Source organism: Struthio camelus, chromosome 21 (assembly GCF_040807025.1).
Source record: "Struthio camelus isolate bStrCam1 chromosome 21, bStrCam1.hap1, whole genome shotgun sequence".
Lineage (NCBI taxonomy): Eukaryota > Metazoa > Chordata > Aves > Struthioniformes > Struthionidae > Struthio > Struthio camelus.
In genome coordinates, this window is record NC_090962.1 from 129,905 (window position 1) to 147,001 (window position 17,097).

At 41.2% G+C, this 17,097-nt stretch overlaps 2 protein-coding genes across 25 annotated transcripts in view; one reads left to right on the forward strand and one right to left on the reverse strand.

The window, feature by feature from the left end:
* Positions 1-14,344, reverse strand: part of SLC45A1 (solute carrier family 45 member 1) — an 80,310-nt gene extending 65,966 nt beyond the window's left edge. For 19 of the 24 annotated variants that reach the window (XR_011135759.1, XM_068915894.1, XM_068915886.1 and 16 more), the window contains exon 1: positions 2,653-2,744. Coding sequence is in view for 2 of the 24 variants with exons in the window: in XM_068915897.1 (XP_068771998.1) it covers positions 2,653-2,682 (30 nt within the window). In the remaining 22 variants the exon portion in view is untranslated. Of the gene's footprint in view, positions 1-2,652; positions 2,745-6,417; positions 6,522-14,274 lie in introns of those variants that run through there. The other 5 variants (XM_068915897.1, XM_068915896.1, XM_068915883.1 and 2 more) reach the window with 5 other exon arrangements.
* ERRFI1 (ERBB receptor feedback inhibitor 1) lies at positions 6,635-16,842 on the forward strand. The gene is made up of 4 exons (XM_068915912.1): positions 6,635-6,726; positions 13,358-13,553; positions 13,695-13,771; positions 14,283-16,842. Exons 2-4 carry the CDS (start codon positions 13,432-13,434, stop codon positions 15,476-15,478), a joined length of 1,395 nt encoding a protein of 464 aa, XP_068772013.1. The 5' UTR covers positions 6,635-6,726; positions 13,358-13,431; the 3' UTR covers positions 15,479-16,842.
* Positions 16,843-17,097: the final 255 nt, after the last annotated feature.

The window sequence follows — 17,097 nt, forward strand, 5'->3', positions numbered from 1 at the left end:
ACAGCAAGCTCTCCGGTCTACAAAGAGGGAGATGAGAAGCAACAGGGCAGTTAAACAAAGATTTGAGTCCGCTCCGCTGTTTCTACTGCTGCTGCTAACATCCTTCATTAGCAAGACTCTCAACACCGCCCTAAAAGCATCCTCTGCTGAAGTAAATTCCAGGAAGTATGGTATTCCACCAGGGTATTACAGTCACGAAGCTAGGCTTTCTGATGACCAGCTTACCTGCCTAAAATCAAGAATGAACTCAGCCTGGGAGTGCTGTACAAAATGTCTACACTGGCAGTATAAATGTAACATTCCTGTGAAGCATTCAAATATTACAGAATGGATGGTAAAAAAAATAGATGCAGCTGTGGCCATTTCTGGGAAACACAAGTGTGAACAAGAAGCTATTTTTAATTTATCAAGTTCCATTCCGGTCTAGGCTGTTACAGAATCTGTGTCAATCTTTGTGTCCTTTTTTGATCTCTCTTCCCTCACTCAGCTTATGTTTATGTGCAGAAAAAGTCTGAGCACATGATTACCCCATCCAGGCAGCATGCCTTTGAAATGGCTTTTTAATCTAGACTCTCCACTCCCTGACAGACTGACTTCTGCTGTATGTCTGTATTTGCTGTCTAGACACTTGCATACGCTAACCTCTAATTTAGCCCTCCTTTACTGACCCATGAGTTTCCTCCCTTTTGTGGGTCTTCTGGCTAGACTAGAAATGCAACATGCTCATTCTGCCCTATACCTGCCTCGTGTAACTGCATTCACATAAATCTGACCAGTGAAACAAGCATACGTTCCTCATTTACAGCCACAGCGAATCCTGACACTAAAACAATTTTGTAGCTTTCTCCTAATGTTGTCCCCTTCTAACTGGCTCCAAAATTAAAGAACAGCACAGTCCTTTCCTGGAAGGACTCAGGACACATGTGTTTAGCAAGGGACTTGAGCTGAATCTTATGAGCAGAATTAAATCACTCTGTACTCAGTTTTACAGGCAGAAAATGATGGAAGAGTCTGACTGAAACATGAAAGGAAGAGCAAAATACAGGCATATCCTAAGAACAGCCATACTGGCTCAAATCCAAGGTCCATCTAACCTGATTTTTCCTCTAGCATGGAAAAAAAACCCAGATGTTTAGAGCAGAGGGCCATATATCCTTTCCTAACTCCCAGCCGTCTGATATAAGGCACTTTCTCTACAGCTTTAATGCATTTGTCTTTCATCAGTCTCTCTGTGCCTACTTTTTGAACCCATGTAAAACTTCTGGCATCTGCAGCATCCAGACAGAGATGCAATCAAGGTACACAGATGAGAGCTCACAAAAGCCATTCAGTACTTCCACTTTAGATAGTATGTTTGCATCACAAACCACTTCCATATGCCTGAAGCATAAGATTTGCTATCTCTATCAGTTTCTGCAGATGACTTAAGAGGTGAATTAAAGTTATCTAATTGCTTTAAAGTCTTGTATTAGGGTGAATTCATACAGAGCCTGAGTAATGGGCCCTGTATAAGCCTGAATTTCAGCATCAGGTCTGCACAGTAGCCTATTGTTGCCATTATAATCCAAGAGTCTGCACTGCTGACCTACAGATACGTGCTACTCTCAAATTCATTGTCTCTGCCCCTTCCTTGCACAACTGCACGTCTTTCTATACCCCACAGTACTCCAAACTGTACAATATGCTCCTGCACAGCAAGAATAGAAAAGTAAAGTGTAACTACTTGTAATTTGGGCAACATAGCTTATGAACCAGCACGTGAACTTTCAATCGCTACACTACACACTTTGGTTTACCATCAGTTCAATGAGACTAGTGATTCTGATGAGTTCTGTAGACATTACGATTTCCCTCAATTCAATAAGATGCTCTAGCTGACTTCCCTTGCTTCAAAGTGACAACGTTCAAAACTCCAGGCAATTACGATTTTTATTATTTGTTATTTTGTTTACATTCTTATAATGCATGCACCACTTTACTAAGAGAACACTACACAAACTTCTTAACCTCAATATTCATACACAGATCCACTCTGTCAGATATCATAAAGCAGAACACAAGACAAGGACCTGAATAAGATATATGAAATTAACCCATATAACGTCCGCACACAATTTAACTTCTACCGTGCGCATCTTGATTCTGCTGGAGGTAGAGGTTGTGATTTTTTGGAAACAGATAACAGGGATATGACAACTGATTTTTGGAGGTCAGTATTTAAGCAAAGGCAGATGTGCTGAATTTTAATCTGTTGAATAATGACAGATTTCAGACCTTTCCATGATGGAAAGACTTATTCATAGACCACCTTCTACACTGCTTTTTGCCCAGTTTGCTTTTCCCACCCGTTCCCTCACTAAAGGGCCCATAAAGGCTACATTTGAAACAGCTAAAGTGAGAGACTGTCTCGGCTCTGCAGAAGCACCTCTGGAAGTGCTTTAAAAGTGCATCTATGCCACCCTCATTTGCATAACTAGTGATGCAAAAACTACCATCACATCATCCAACTAATATTTTGTTTAGCTCTCTTCAGAGAAGTTTCTCCTCTCTGATGACTTAGCACAATTACCTTTCCTAGTCATTAACAGGGTAGGAAAGAAGTGTCTAAACTACTTATTCCCATTTAGGTAATCTGACCTGAGACACACTTACCTGAAAATGGGGAGGGGGATGGACAAACATGCTTCCTGCTCATAAGCAGCTTCCATGAATCAGTAGGATTAAGAAATATGCAACAGCAGCTACTGCAAAACAAAGTTATTGTTTATAGAAGTCAGCTCACCAAAAAAGTCATACATAATCTACATAATGAATGTATAACAGCTCATCTGACATTCTATATTTAAAAACTTTTTTTTTTTTTTACTTCCAGTGTTAGTGTTTCAGTAGAAAATTCTACTTTTGCCATTTTGTACCTTCTTAAAAAGATGTTGCCTTTTGCTTCTCCAGCAAGCGCATACATTTATGAATCTCTCCTCCCAAGACAAACAGAAATAGCAACTGAAAATTGTGTGTGTTGAACACCTGGAAAATGGGAAGCATCTTGGGAGCCAAGATCATTAAAAAGGTATATACTGCAAAGTAAGCTTGAAATAGGACAACTCTGATTAATGTAGTTCCGATATCACAGTGATTCCACTCTGCAGCACGAATGGGAGTCCTATTCTTTCCCTCCCCCCCCCCCATAAAATTCAGAAATTTTATTTATTAACTGCAGACAAATTTTTTATCCATCTCCAAAACAGGGCACAGTAGAGATTCGAAGCTTCTTGTAATAGTACCTAAGCCACTTTTTAGCGGACCTGTTATTAACTAGTATTAACCAACCAGGATGTCCAAGATTATTTATAAGTAAGTTTTTAGGGCAATTATCAAATTGCAAAGAGTGATTTACATATGCCTAAAAAATTGTGAGGCAGTTTAAGAGTCCTAAAATAACTTCATATTACAAAGAAGGAACAGAAACAACAGTGTCAGTGTCAGCAGATAATTCAATTTCCTTTGTGCACAAATCACCCACTAAAACTATCAAAGAGAAAGGATATCAACACTTAATATTGTTTTACTTCTGCAGTATGGTCCAACAGTAAGTGGCACCATTACTAAATATCTTTACTCAGTAAAACGATCCAAAGTTTAAGGCAATGGGGTTTCAGTGAAGGTAGGCCTTGGAGTCACTTAGTAACAGAAAAATTCAGTGTCACTATTTGCACGTGATCTCTTAAATTAACTATCAGAGCAAAAGCAGGCCTGCTGATGGAAGTACACAGACATACGGTAACATCTCCAGAGACAGCCAGAATGACTTTTTCTGGGACCAAAGCTTCTCTGGCACATGTGAGTTAAAAAGCCAAAAAGCTATTATTCCTGGAGGTCCACCAAAGCGGGCATGGTAGGAGTTTGTCCTACTAAAGTCATGGCAGCACTCTGAAGTGCATTTTAAAACAAGTTTGTCCCTTGTATTTGTTCATAATAATATTTAGGACTATTAGCACCATCAGCAAGTATGTACACATGACATACTAGAATTAGAAAACAACAACAAAAAAAACCCCAGACTTTCTGCTCACCACATACATGCCAATGGACAATTTAGTTCCTGATGTTAAATTTAAAACGACCCATTCTGTATCTGCAGCTCATCCACAAAAAAATTTAATCACTTACAGTTTTCCAGCCCAGAGCAACACAACTACAGCAAAGCATTTGGAAGAAGCCTTTGAGAGTGTAGAGTTCAGTGCAAGGCATCAGCACTAGTTGCCACCCCCTCTAAAACATGTGTCCAGAGCACAACGCAGTGCAGAACCTCACCGTAATGAGGTATGCCCTAATTTGCCAGAAAGACAAAAACCTTACTTATACGCTCTCCTTTCTTTTGACATCCCCTCTTACATTCCTTTCACTACTTTTCATCTGCTTACATGCGCAGCTGATTTTAGAGGACCTCTTCATTATTTCTCACATGCATGCATCTATCCTCCTTCTTATTCCTTCCCCTTTTTCCTCACATCACATTCACTTGTGCAGCAATACAGCAGTTCTCATAGTACAAACGTAATAGTAGAGCTTTCTGTCACTAAGAACAAGAGCAGACAGGGGGCTTTAATCAGAGGTCAGGTTTTGAGGGTGGAAACCCTCAAAAGAGAAGGCAGGAGAGGTCAATGGCAGACATGCACCACTTAGTACAAAAGCAAAAAGGAAAACAAATACAGCTATGAGAGGAAATCAGACATTCTTCCTTCTTGGAAATATTTCTAACTATTCTAGTTTAAAAAATATAATGAACACAATTTGTTAATCCTATCATTGACTATCCTTGGTGCCAGGCGTAGTAGAGTTCCACACTGGTATTTCTTTATCCAACAAAGAAATGACTGCATTGTACAGCAAAACTGATTAAAAAAACCCTAACAGGTACACACAGTTTCTACCGCAGTAAACAATATTGCCTATAAATGCTCACAACACATCGTCTTTGCACAGCCTCCTTCAGCTGAGAACCCTACTGTTCTAGCCACTATGGTTTCCTATCAGGAATGCTAATTCTAGACCCAAAATACACTGACATACATGCCTGTGACAACTCGCGTAGGATTATCAACCTCAAGATTCCCAGTAAATCACTGCACATGAAGATGGATTTATCTCAACATAAAGCTTTGGAAAGAGGATGTTCACAGTAGCAATTGCTTCAACAATGATTTTTTTTTCTTTTGGTAATACTGCAGGACAAATGTTCAGTGCGACTGCAAAATACTTCAACTCCACACGACTTATGGCAAGAACTAGCTCCAAATCATTCCTCAAATAAAGCCACTGCTATCATTTAAAAAAAAAAAAAAGACAAGCATACCATCTTCAGAGAGAAGAACACAAAAAAAAGTGGTAGCACTTCTCACCACACTAAATGGATGGGTAGTGTAAGGTTTCAGTGTCTTTCCTGGATCTCCTAGTTACAAGCAGTTTATTTCAGTGGAAGGGGGGGAGAGAACAAAAAAAGTGAGCGAGAGAGCGCACTCTGGTGGCTAAATGACCAGGACCAAAATGCAGCGGCACTGTAGATACCTGGGAAGATCACAGATAAGCAGGTAAGTAATGCGAAAGGGCAAAAAAGCCTTCACCTCCCCTGGCTCTAGTGATAACTGGGGAAAGCGTTCTCTTAGAAACACTTCCGAAGCTGGATGAATCAACTTAAAACCTATCTACCCAAAATGATCAGTACAACGACACAGGCAGAAGGTTTATTAAATTACAAACTAGGGAGAAGCTCATGCAAGTTAGCGTCTGGCAGTCGGCCAGATTCACTAGACATCACAAACAGGACCCGAAGTGATCACAAGAGAGGGGGAAAAGCAAGCTGCCCCCCCCCCCGGGGTAAACAGAGACCCAGCGGCAAAGGGAAGAACACAAATGTATTGGGGGGCTGCACCAATGCGCGCAGAGGTGACGTCATCAGGACACAGCACGCGCGGGGGGGGCGGGGGCGAGCCCTGACAGGCGGGTGAATCAGCTGTTTGCTCAGCGAGGCACACCACCTCGGTGTCACCGCCAGAGGGAAAGCCTCTCTCTGGCGCTTCTTGATCAACACCCGTTTTACCGCCTCGGCGCGAGGGGGTGGCACTGCAGCTTCCTAAAAAGCCAGGAAGTACATCTGTTTCCCTCCACGTTTCCACAGAAAGACTCTGCAAGGCTGACAGAACTCCCTAAAAAGGCAGCACTTGAAGCGTGACTGCCGCACGACCTGTTCAGGCACACACGCCGCCTCCGCTTCGGGTTGGCGGCCCAGGTGCCTCACAGGAAGGGCTCCCTGCCTGCCAGGGAGCAGCCCACTTCCCGCGGCTCCTCCCGGCCCGCGCACGCCCTCCGCGGGCAGCCGCGGCGCGGGAGGGCGGGCGGGCCGCCCCCGCGCAGACTTACCGCCGCCCGGCCCCGGCCCCGGCCCCGCGGCGGGAAGCGCTGCCGGCCGCCAGGCGCTGCCCCCGGCCCGCCCGGAAGCCCTCTCGGGCCGCCCGCCACCGCCGTCACGGCCGCCGCCGCCCCTCGAGGCCTTCCGCGAGGCGCGCGCAGAGCGGGGGAGGGGCGCGGCCTCGCGGCCCGCCCCGCCCCGCCATAAGAGCGGCCTCCCGCCGGCGCCGCGGCAGTCGGCGGGCGCGGCGGCGGGCTGGGCGCAGGCGTGGCGCGCCGCGGCCGCGCGGGGACATGCGGAGCGGCGGCGACGCTTTCGCGGTGAGTGACGGCCTCGCGGCCCCCCTCCCCCCCCCCCGCCGCAGCGGCCCAGGAGCGCGGAGCCGGCCCAGGGGCGGGGGGGGGGGGGGGGAAGGTGGCGGCGGGGCCGGGCCGCGGCCTGGGGCGGGACGGGGAGCGCGTTTTCCACCCTTCGCCTCCCTCGGGAGCTGCGACAGGCGAAGGTGCCTGGCCGGGAGCCCGGCCCTCACCTGCGAGCCGCGCTGCGCCTCCCCCGCTGCCCGGGCGCGCGCTGCCGCGCACCTTCTGCCTGGACCGAAGCCGCATCCGCCTCCCCCTCGCTCAGCTCCTCGCCAGCCTTTAAGTAAACAGGCTGCGCTGTGCGCTCTAATTTAGGAGGTCTTAATTTAGACTACACATTTCTTCACGACTTAACCCCCAGTACGGGCTCGTCTTTGATTTTCTAAAATAGCCAGTCTGTCGTATTTAAATCTGGAGACATCACTGTACCCTTAAAATATTTGCAGCGCAGCTCTCGAGTTTATGCTTTCTGTGAACGTGCTCCATGCCGATTGCGCAACGCGAGCCAGGAATAACGACTCGAGACGCGAATGGTCTTGGCGTCCCTCGTGCACAGGCTAAGGGCCCTTCGCTCTACTGTTCAAGTGATAAACTACCTTTTTTTACGTTTGATCTACAGATAACCACCTAATGTTTTTATACACACCCAGAGGATGCTAGAGGCTCTGGGGGGAGGGTCTCTCTGCTCAGCTTGGAGATACCTGAATCTTTGTCATACTGGAATGACAAGTGAACGATGCATCTTAATACTAAAAGGCACCTTTCTGCCAGTTCTCAGCATTCGTGTACCAAAGTTCAAACCTTGGGAGGAAGAGGGTTGTTTGTTTGTATTAAATGGATCGAGACATTCCATGGGTAATGCTCAATAAGTATCATACACTGTTACTTCATTAGCTCCTGTGCCACTGGAATATTCCCAGACAGAAATCTGCATTTAAAAGCTAGTAAAAATTTAAAAGAGGATACTGAACTGCTCTATTGATCCTTATTACTTTGTGCACAAACCTAATTTTCTGTCCTTAGCATTTTAGCTGTATTTACCTGACAGATACTAAAAGCCCACTCACTGGATGGGTTTCTGGTGTAACTTTTGAAGAACTGGTTACTAACTTTTCCAGGGCATACATTCAGGCACTATTTTAGAGGGGAAAGGTTCCTCTTCTCTATAGTGGAAAATAGAATTAAAACTTATCATAGTAAGTCTAACACTATGGTTATGACAGAGTCAGCTGTAAAGGAATTTTTATTTCCTGAATGTAAGCTGGCTATATTCACATTAAAACGTTCAGGAGGGTGAAGTACCGTGCCTTAAGCATGCGTCTGAAATCTGACAAGCAGAGGCAAGGCAATTCTCTTGCTATTTAATTATTAGTTTTCTACTGGCAATTTACAGGTTCCTCCCTGGTGCTATGTAGGGCCATGAAAATGGTAGCCTAGATGTTAACTGAGCTTAACTCCTTGGTGGACTGCAGCTCTTTCGTTACATTCTGAAATACCTCTCTCCTATGATCTTGATACATTGCTTGCTGTTCAGTTAATTTGGCTATTTAAATTTAAGTCCTGCCCATCATCATTTGGGGTGCACCTATAGAATTCACCTTATTTGCAACCTCTTATACTTTGAGCAGCTTTTTAAAAATCTGTCTGCCCTAAGCAATTATCTTAAGTTTTCTACAACAGAGTAGTCCATTTCTGGTTGACAGTATGTGTAGAAACAGATCTCAAACTCATAAAAGCATGCTTAGTTTTATATAATAACCCTAAAAAAAATGATTCCTATAATGAAAAAAAATCTTCTGGGGCCTATATTTGAGCACACTTTTAGCTTGTGACTCTGAGGAACAGTGTACTGCACTGTGGAACTTTGGTGTTCAGTAAACAAGACCCGATTCCTTAAAAAACTAATCGATTTAAATTCACCTTCCCTTGAGATTGTTTTTGCTAGGTGTCACTTATTCAGCATTTATCTAGTTGCAAAGCCAAAGCACTTAAGGGATGTAATTGCCACTAGAGACTCAAGGTCTTGGGGTTGGGGGGACAACTATTTTGAGTTCCAGAAAGTACACTAAGATCATTTAGGCTTTTTAAAGTTCAGCTGGAAGTCTGTCTGAAAGGCTTAAATTTTGAAGTGGGGTGGCTCTCTCCCGGGTACTTATATTAAACATAAAATAATCATTAAAAAAGGAAATTACATCACATTGTCAAATAAGGAACAGCTAGCTGGGGCGGATGACTTGTAGTGCAAAAATGTGCCCCTCCTCCTATGAATTGCTTCTGAGATTCATTAACGATATGTGGTGGCAAGGTGAGCAAAAATAGGTTGTGGATTTAAGGTAGCCACACTTTCTCACAAAAGTGAGGTGGTGGTCTTGGTTTTAATTTTCTTATTTTTTTTCCTTAATTTCTTATGAGCAGTGTATAATCTGTCTTGTCAAGAGTGCTGCCTTTATAAAACACGTCCAAAATTTGCACAGGCATTCAAAAATCTTTATAGCACACTGCATATGCATCCATTAAGTGAAACATTCTAGGACATGCTTGGTATATTGGTATGCCCAATAGACCAAAGTGCTATATTATGGCACTAATTGGCCTCAAATATTGCATAGCATCCAGGAAAAAGAAGGAGCAAAACAAACTAACCAGATTTTCTGTGATGACAGTGAGCTAAGAGAGATGCAGATGCTTCTTAACTTCTAAAGAGAGGATTACTGTTGCTGTAACACAGGTTTTTAGTGATAACTGTCAGCATGAAAACTCTATATGTGATGTTTCATATAACTCAATTTCAGAATATTCTTTTCACTTACAAGATTTTTCTGATTATTCACATATACATTCCTCACTGTGCTGATACCCTACCGTTTAAGGATACATTTGACCATTTAACCTAAACTTGCTCATCAGCTTAGGTCTAAAGGTATATTTGGCCCTCAAAATCTTCCTTCAATCTCATTATCTCAGGTATTTAAAGTCATTTATATTTGTTAATATGGGCAAGCATGAATATTTACAAATTCTCTCCTTTGCAGAGTTACCTTCCTCTACAGTAGATGTTGATAGCTTTATAATGCACTCTCAAGCCTTTCAATGGCAGGGCTTGTGTCTTTAAGCCTAATAACTGTAGCAATTACTAGCTATAGTCTTATTTTGTACTAACTCAGTTTTTTGAATAATTCTGAAACTGTAACATCTTCGGGAAGTGCTGAAAGTGCTTCTAAGTGCCACAATCCATGCCTAACTAGGCCAGACAGGCAGAGTAACTGGGAAACCCGTTGCGAGTAACAACTTTTGCAGATGAGTAGCAGAAAAGCATGAAAGATCCAAAGTGTTGCCTGATTGCATAGTGTCCATATTCTTCAGCAGATATAGTTTGATTTTTATGTATAAGTTTAGATCTTTAAATCTTTAAGGAGGCAGGATTGGACCAACAGTTAAGATGGAAACTGTTGGGTTATATTTTCATGACTTATGCAAATTGATTTCTACCAATTACTAGAGAATAGCAACATCTTGAAATACGTAATGCTCAACTTTAGTAAGACCACATTATATAAAATATAGAGTTCATACTCCTCAGTTACATATCGTTATGACTCCCACTTATTTTTCATGTTTGTTCAAAAAAGCATATGTATGTTTTGAAATATAAACATTAACTCTCTGGACTCAGAAAGTAACTAGCTGAATTAGTGAAGGACATATGCAGTTATATAGCAACTTTACCTCTTCATATTCCTAGCTTATGGCATGGAGGACAGTTTCATAACTCAGTCCATTCATAACTCCCCATTGAAACACCAAGGCAAGTCACCTTCTATGACTTCACAAAAGGGTTGTTGTTAGAAGCAAGCAAGTTTTAAGACTGCAAAATTTGTCTCTATTTTGAAAAATAGTGTTGATTGAAACAAGTGAAAATTACCTTTTCCTAGAGTGTGTAAATATTTAATTCCACTTCAGGAGTTGAGCTTAGCATTCCAGAGGGATTTCAGAGAGACCATTGTGCAACTATCAGCCAGGATTTAGACAGCATTCAGGAGGCTGACATAGTAATTACTAGCAGTGGTTTTGGCATGGGATCTGATGGAGGTTGGGCCTCTTAGCGAGCCCTGCAAGGGCTGGATGTTATCACAGCAAGTGCATTACATGTGCTTTCAAACAACAGCAATGCCATCCCTCCCCCCGCCCCCAATCTCATTTCTTTTTATATCATAATCAATGTGTCTCTCCTTTATGGTCTTGTCAGATCTTGTATGTAGGTGAGGTGGAGTGCTATCATTTGCTGACTAATCAGTGTTCTGTATCAGTCTTTTCAACTTCTGCCTTGCATATGACTCCACAAAAGATTCTGAAATAGAAGTGCAAACCCCTTCATAGTCCCATAGAAGCTCAAGTTCACTAATTCGGTCTCCAACATTTCTTTTACACATTAATTACTAATAGTCCAGGGACATTCAGAGATCTGTGAGGCACGAACATCACTGCTCTATATAGTGTGAGCTGATATGATTGGCGTTTTTATTTGCCAATTATTTTAACATGATCTGAACCATATAGTACCATTTTAGAATTGGTACTATATTCCATTGTGCTGCTTAAAGCTTTTTGACAAAATGGATTTCTCCAGTCTTCTGTTCCACATAGGAAATGGTTCTGCCTGGACTTAAAGAACTGGAAGGAAAAAAATCTGCTGTAATTGGAATACTGGAGATTTTGAACTCATTTGCTAGTCAGAACTATGTTATTGCTCCCTGCAGTTGGTATATTTATATTTAATTTTACTTTGAAAGTCTGTAATTCCCATTACTGGGAAGGCTCCGACTTTGTGAGATGCAAAAATTACCTAGCTTAAGCTAGTTTAAAATGTTTGTCCTGAAATATATACTCTTTACTGGAATAGAGGGCTGAAATCAATATGGTTAAGACTAACGCTGTACTGCAATAGCAAGAATGCTAGATTGGGTCTTATTCAGTTCTAGTAATGCTAATAGCCTCCTGTCTAGAATTCTTACGTGACTGGCTAAAATACACACTAGAAAAACACATCTGTTAAAAGTATAATCACTCTTAATCATGGTTAAGAACATCTTCGCACTCTTTAAAAAAATGTGATTAGGTCTTGTAAATTATAGACATACATAGAGTCAGAAGCTATTTTGCAATGCTGTTTGTTTGGAAGATCAATACAGGACCAAATGCAACATTTGGAAAAGCATAGCAGAGAAGTTCTTGCTTAAACATTTGTTTATACAAGGCAAATGTTGGTGTTAGATTTCAAATTAATTCTGGGACACTTGGTTCCAGTGCTGCTTAGAAGCCTGCTCCTCCCTCTTGTGTTGCAAATGGGTATAATGAATCTTTCTTCATAAATGAAGAGGAAGATTAAACATATTCTGCATAGAAGTAGCCTATTTTGGAACAGAATTATTTTAAGCATAAGCTATTTCTTGTTTCTGTACCTCATTATCATGCAGTACCATACTGCCAAGGGGTTTTCTTGATGCATACAGTGTGCTTGTGATGGAGCTTACCCCGTTGTTGGTTGACTTTTCTTTAGATGGAATTTTTCTTCAGAGAGAAAAAATTTTGCATTAGAAACTGGTCATATTCTTGATTCTCAAGAAGTATACCAATTAAACTGTAGTGTTTTGTTTTTTAAAACAGCTATATAACACCATATTGTACCTGCTGAGTTGAGGGTATTTGTGTAAATAGTTGAAGCATAGACCCAGAGAAATCCTTGCTTAGTCTTGGACTTGATTTCTTTTGCCTTCAGCAGAACGTTTATTGTTTTTACATTGATTTTTCTGAAAGAATGTATTCTGAACTTCCCAAACAAAACTGAGTCAACTCGCTTGTTGAATTTCAAGCAATTGCCAGCAGTTTTTTTCTACTGTAAACGAGTGAGATAAAGCATTGTTCGCACGTTCAGAATAAGTCTGAATAGAGCAGACTGTTTAAGAGTGTTTCAAGATGCTAGATTTATTTGCTTGAAGTAAATAGCGAGATGAAAACTTGAGGATGATTCTAAGTATCTTTATGCTTCAGCTTATTAATAATAGTGACTGTTATATGAAAGGAGCTTGGAGAGTGATTGGACTTCCGATTTAAGCAGTCAGTAATTTTGTCTATTGGAGCTGTTTTTTGAGAAAAGGCCATTTTTTAGTCTATTTAAGTTGTTAAAAATTGTATTAGGCTATTTTATGTTGGCTGCACTGCAAATTAGAAACTCACTGGCAAAAAGAACAGCTAAAGATAGATTTGTCTACTAAAAAATTATAAACAGATGGCCTGAATAACTGGCAGTTTATGTACAAGAACCGAACTTGTTAATGCACAGTTCCTGTATATCACTAGTTTTACAGAACATTTATCTCATTTCTGTTCAGCTTAATTCTGTAAAAGAACTTAATCTAACTTGTTTTTCAGTTTTATAATCAGAGATGAAACTGATTTGTTAAAATTTTCCTATTGGCCTGTATTGGGACAGAAAGCCTTATTATAACAGAGTTGATTCCTTCCTTGAAGTACTGAAATTTCAGTTGAGAGCATATTTGCATTTCTGATATTTATGCCCTTCTCTTTTTTGAAGGGAATGCAAGCTGCAGGAAGCCTGTCAAGACTGACTTTCTAAGGTTGGGAGACATTACCATAGAGCAGTACACAATGTCAACTGCAGGAGTTGCTGCACAAGAGATGAGAGTCCCATTAAAAACTGGATTTCTTCACACTAGCCAAGGCATGGGGAGTCTGAAAACATGTTGGGGTAGCCACAGTGGATTTGAAAAGTAAGTGAGGGGAAAATTTATCTATTGCGTTTTCAAGTATAAGATAAGAGTCAAGATTACTTGTATCAGTAGTGATCTATGGTTCATTTAGAGTGAAACATTTTCTCCTCCCCCCCCCCTTTTTTTTTTCTTTTTTTTTAGTACTTTCTTTAATGTGGACCCTATAGCAGTGGCATATAATTTGAATTCATCAGCAGAGCAACATTTACCATCCAGTGGTAAGTATAATGAAGATTTTAAAACATATCCATTTAGGTACTGTAAGGGATGTCTTGGAAGACAAGGAATCCTCTTTGCTAAGACACTAAGGGCTTTCTCATTTTGGATATAAGCCTGCCCTCTGGTGACAGAATGCAAACATTTCTTTTCAAGAAAACACTACTTTTTAAAAACACTCAGACTATTTCAAATGTGTGATCAATAAAAACTTTTCTTTGTACTTACAAGCTTCTGAGTTGCTGTTATACTCCTGACAACAAGCTCTTTAGGAAAATAGCACTTTTATGTCACAGTTAACTGGAGCACTGACCTAAAATGATAACATAATCACCTGCTCTCCTAACTAAGCATGTGCTTATTACAGATCTCTTCTAGTCGTGCAGTTAAGTTTTGCTTCTGGAATCATTAAGCAGACATTCTTACTGTTGCATTGGAAGGAACTAGATAGTTGAATATGTAGTGGCAAAGTGATATTTAGAAGCGTATTCTAAGACTTTCTTACCTTTTTAGGGCACTCTTCAGACCATACTTCCATGAACGATCACAGCTTTGCTGAAAGTTGCATCCAAGTCCCATCTCAGAAGTCCAGTCCAGCTCCTGTAAGTCCCAAAAATGAACAGCCAATTTCAAGATACGAAGACCATCTTGTTCCTGGCTTTAGTACACTCTCATTAACCATGGGCTGTGTTTCTTCAGAAACACCCCACATGCCCATAAAAAATGGGCCACTTCAATTTGCATCTGCATCTTCCAATGACCGCAGCTCCAGGCCGTTACCTCCACTGCCTATTTCTGAGGATCTTACTACAGACGAGGTCGATAAAGAAGTGGAATTCCTGACTAGCTCAGACACTGACTTTTTGTTAGAAGATTATGAACTTCCTCCTTTTAAATCCAGTGCCCCAAGCAGGCGGAGCTTTAGGGGCTGTGGACAAATCAATTATGCATATTTTGATGCTCCAGCAGGACCAACACCAGAAGATGCCAACCCTGCACAAAATCTGAATGGATATGTATCTGATATTTATCCTCCTCCACAGCAGCTGCATCGACGTTTGCGAAGATCCCATTCAGGGCCTGCTGGATCACTCAATAAACCAGTGGTGAGACTATCTGGACACTTAAACAGGTCTTCTCCAAATTCTGATGAGGATAAACCAGAGATTCCACCAAGGGTTCCCATACCTCCAAGGGCTCTCAAACCAGATTACAGAAGGTGGTCAGCAGAAGTTGCTTCTAGTGCATACAGCGATGAAGACAGGCCTCCCAAAGTGCCTCCAAGGGAACCTTTTTCCCACAGCAATTCCCGTACACCAAGTCCTAAAAGCCTGCCATCATACCTCAATGGGGTTATGCCCCCTACCCAGAGTTTTGCACCTGATCCTAAGTATGTCAGCAGCAAAGCTCTACAGAGACAAAATAGTGAAGGATCTGCCAACAGGGTCCCTTGCATTCTTCCCATTATTGAAAATGGGAAGAAGGCCAGTTCAACACACTACTATCTGCTGCCTGAAAGGCCTCCATATCTGGACAAGTATGAGAAATTCTTCAGAGAAGCAGAAGAAACTAGCTCTAACTCAGAGGTACAGTCCTGGTCTGGTGACTGCACAGCCACTTCAGCCCCAACAAAACTGGACTCAAAAGCTAGAATGGACATAGCTGGTCATCTGAAACGAAAACACTTGTCTTACGTGGTTTCTCCATAGTCTCTGGGAGCACAACTTAGCTCAGGTGTTCTGGATGAAGCAGAACTTTACCATGTTACAAAGTTCTTAAGATTCTCAAATAATGAAGTAGGACCAGTTTGTCCTCTGAGAACTGTAAAGTGGATGGTAAAATCCTATTATGCTGCATATCTCGGATATGTTTAAGACTGTTTTTCTTGCTTTAGTCTGTAAAGTTGAAAACCTACAGAGATTCCATAGAAACATATCAAGGGATAACAGTCACAGTTGGCCAGTTATATGCTACCCTAGATTAACACATAAGCAAAGCTATATTTTTTTTTGATAGTGAGTCACGTAAAACTGACAACAGAGCAGATAATGCAGTAGTTTTTTTTTAATCGGGCATTTCCAAATTTTCTTACGCACGGTAACGCTGCTGAGAACAAGACTCTCTTCTTTCACTAGGACATGCCAACCTGGTTAGAAGGTAACTGCAGAATCTGAGATCCACTTTGAGACTTGACAAGCATATTGGAAATGTATTTAGACTGATGAGTCTATTTGACAACTTAATTGGACACTAGTAGAATGTTTAGTGAGGTAGCTTGGAACAGAGTTAAGCTTTGTGGATTCTTACAATTGTTAGAGACACTTGGCTCAATTTTGCCATTTCTCCTAGGAGAGACTTGGACCAGCTACTGCTAAGCCTCTGCTGCTGCTCTTTTCCTGATGGGTCCTAGGAAGGGGTGAACGTGTCCTGAAAGTGGCAGAGGATATGAGCAGCTATATAGTTGCTAATAAATAGGCAGTAACAATTATATGCTCATCTAGAGTGCGAAATTCTGACTGTATTCAAAACAGAAACACAACACAAGCTGGTCTTGCGTTTTGGTTTCTATTCAGTATTTTAGGGGAGGAGGAGGAGGGTATGAGAAAAACATGATTCCATTCATGAACAGTGTCAGTCCCATCTCTCTGCTTCAGATGCTGCTTCTTTCTGTTTAATTTTTTCCTCATTCTGCCTCAGTGATCCACTAAAATTCATTGAGGTGCCAGATTTGTACATTAGGAGTTTCTCGTGCTCAGTTTGATTACATTTATCCTCTTACAGATAAGCACAAGAGAAAAGGTGCTCACTAATGGAGGTACAAAAGATAAATGTGTTCCTCCTAACATAAATAAACAAGCTGTTTACAGTTTAAACTGCTGAATGAGATGTTTGAGCTATTTTAAAGCTTACTTCTTATTTGTTTTAGTACAAACTAAATGAAGGTGAAATACATGCTATAGAAATGCACTGATTTCTGCATTGTGTACAGTATTGATTAAAAATAATTCACTTTGTATTTTGAATATTGTCATGTCTGGAGTTTAATAAAGTTAAAATATACTTATTTATGATACATTTTGGTTTTTGCTTTATTGGGTAGTATATACAATTGTGCATTTGCATTTACTGGGCAATTTAAAGTGAAAAATAATGTGAAAAGGGAAACTAATGTTGAATTCAGTTTCTGTTTAATTAAAACTAAGACACTGGGCACGTTTGATCATTCATATTGCACAGATCTAATTTTAATTCCTCCTTACTAAAGTATCTGGTAGTTTGGTGTATATAGTTTTGTGTTGGCAATAAAGCGTCCTATAAAGTTGAGTTA

What these genes read in the sequence shown, in the direction of transcription:
- ERRFI1 (XM_068915912.1), top strand. Translation starts at nt 13,432, where the DNA reads ATGTCAACTGCAGGAGTTGCTGCACAAGAGATGAGAGTCCCATTAAAA. An exon ending in AGCCACAGTGGATTTGAAAA is followed by an intron (nt 13,554 to 13,694) that starts GTAAGTGAGGGG and finishes CTTTTTTTTTAG; the next exon opens with TACTTTCTTTAATGTGGACC. An exon ending in GCAACATTTACCATCCAGTG is followed by an intron (nt 13,772 to 14,282) that starts GTAAGTATAATG and finishes TTACCTTTTTAG; the next exon opens with GGCACTCTTCAGACCATACT.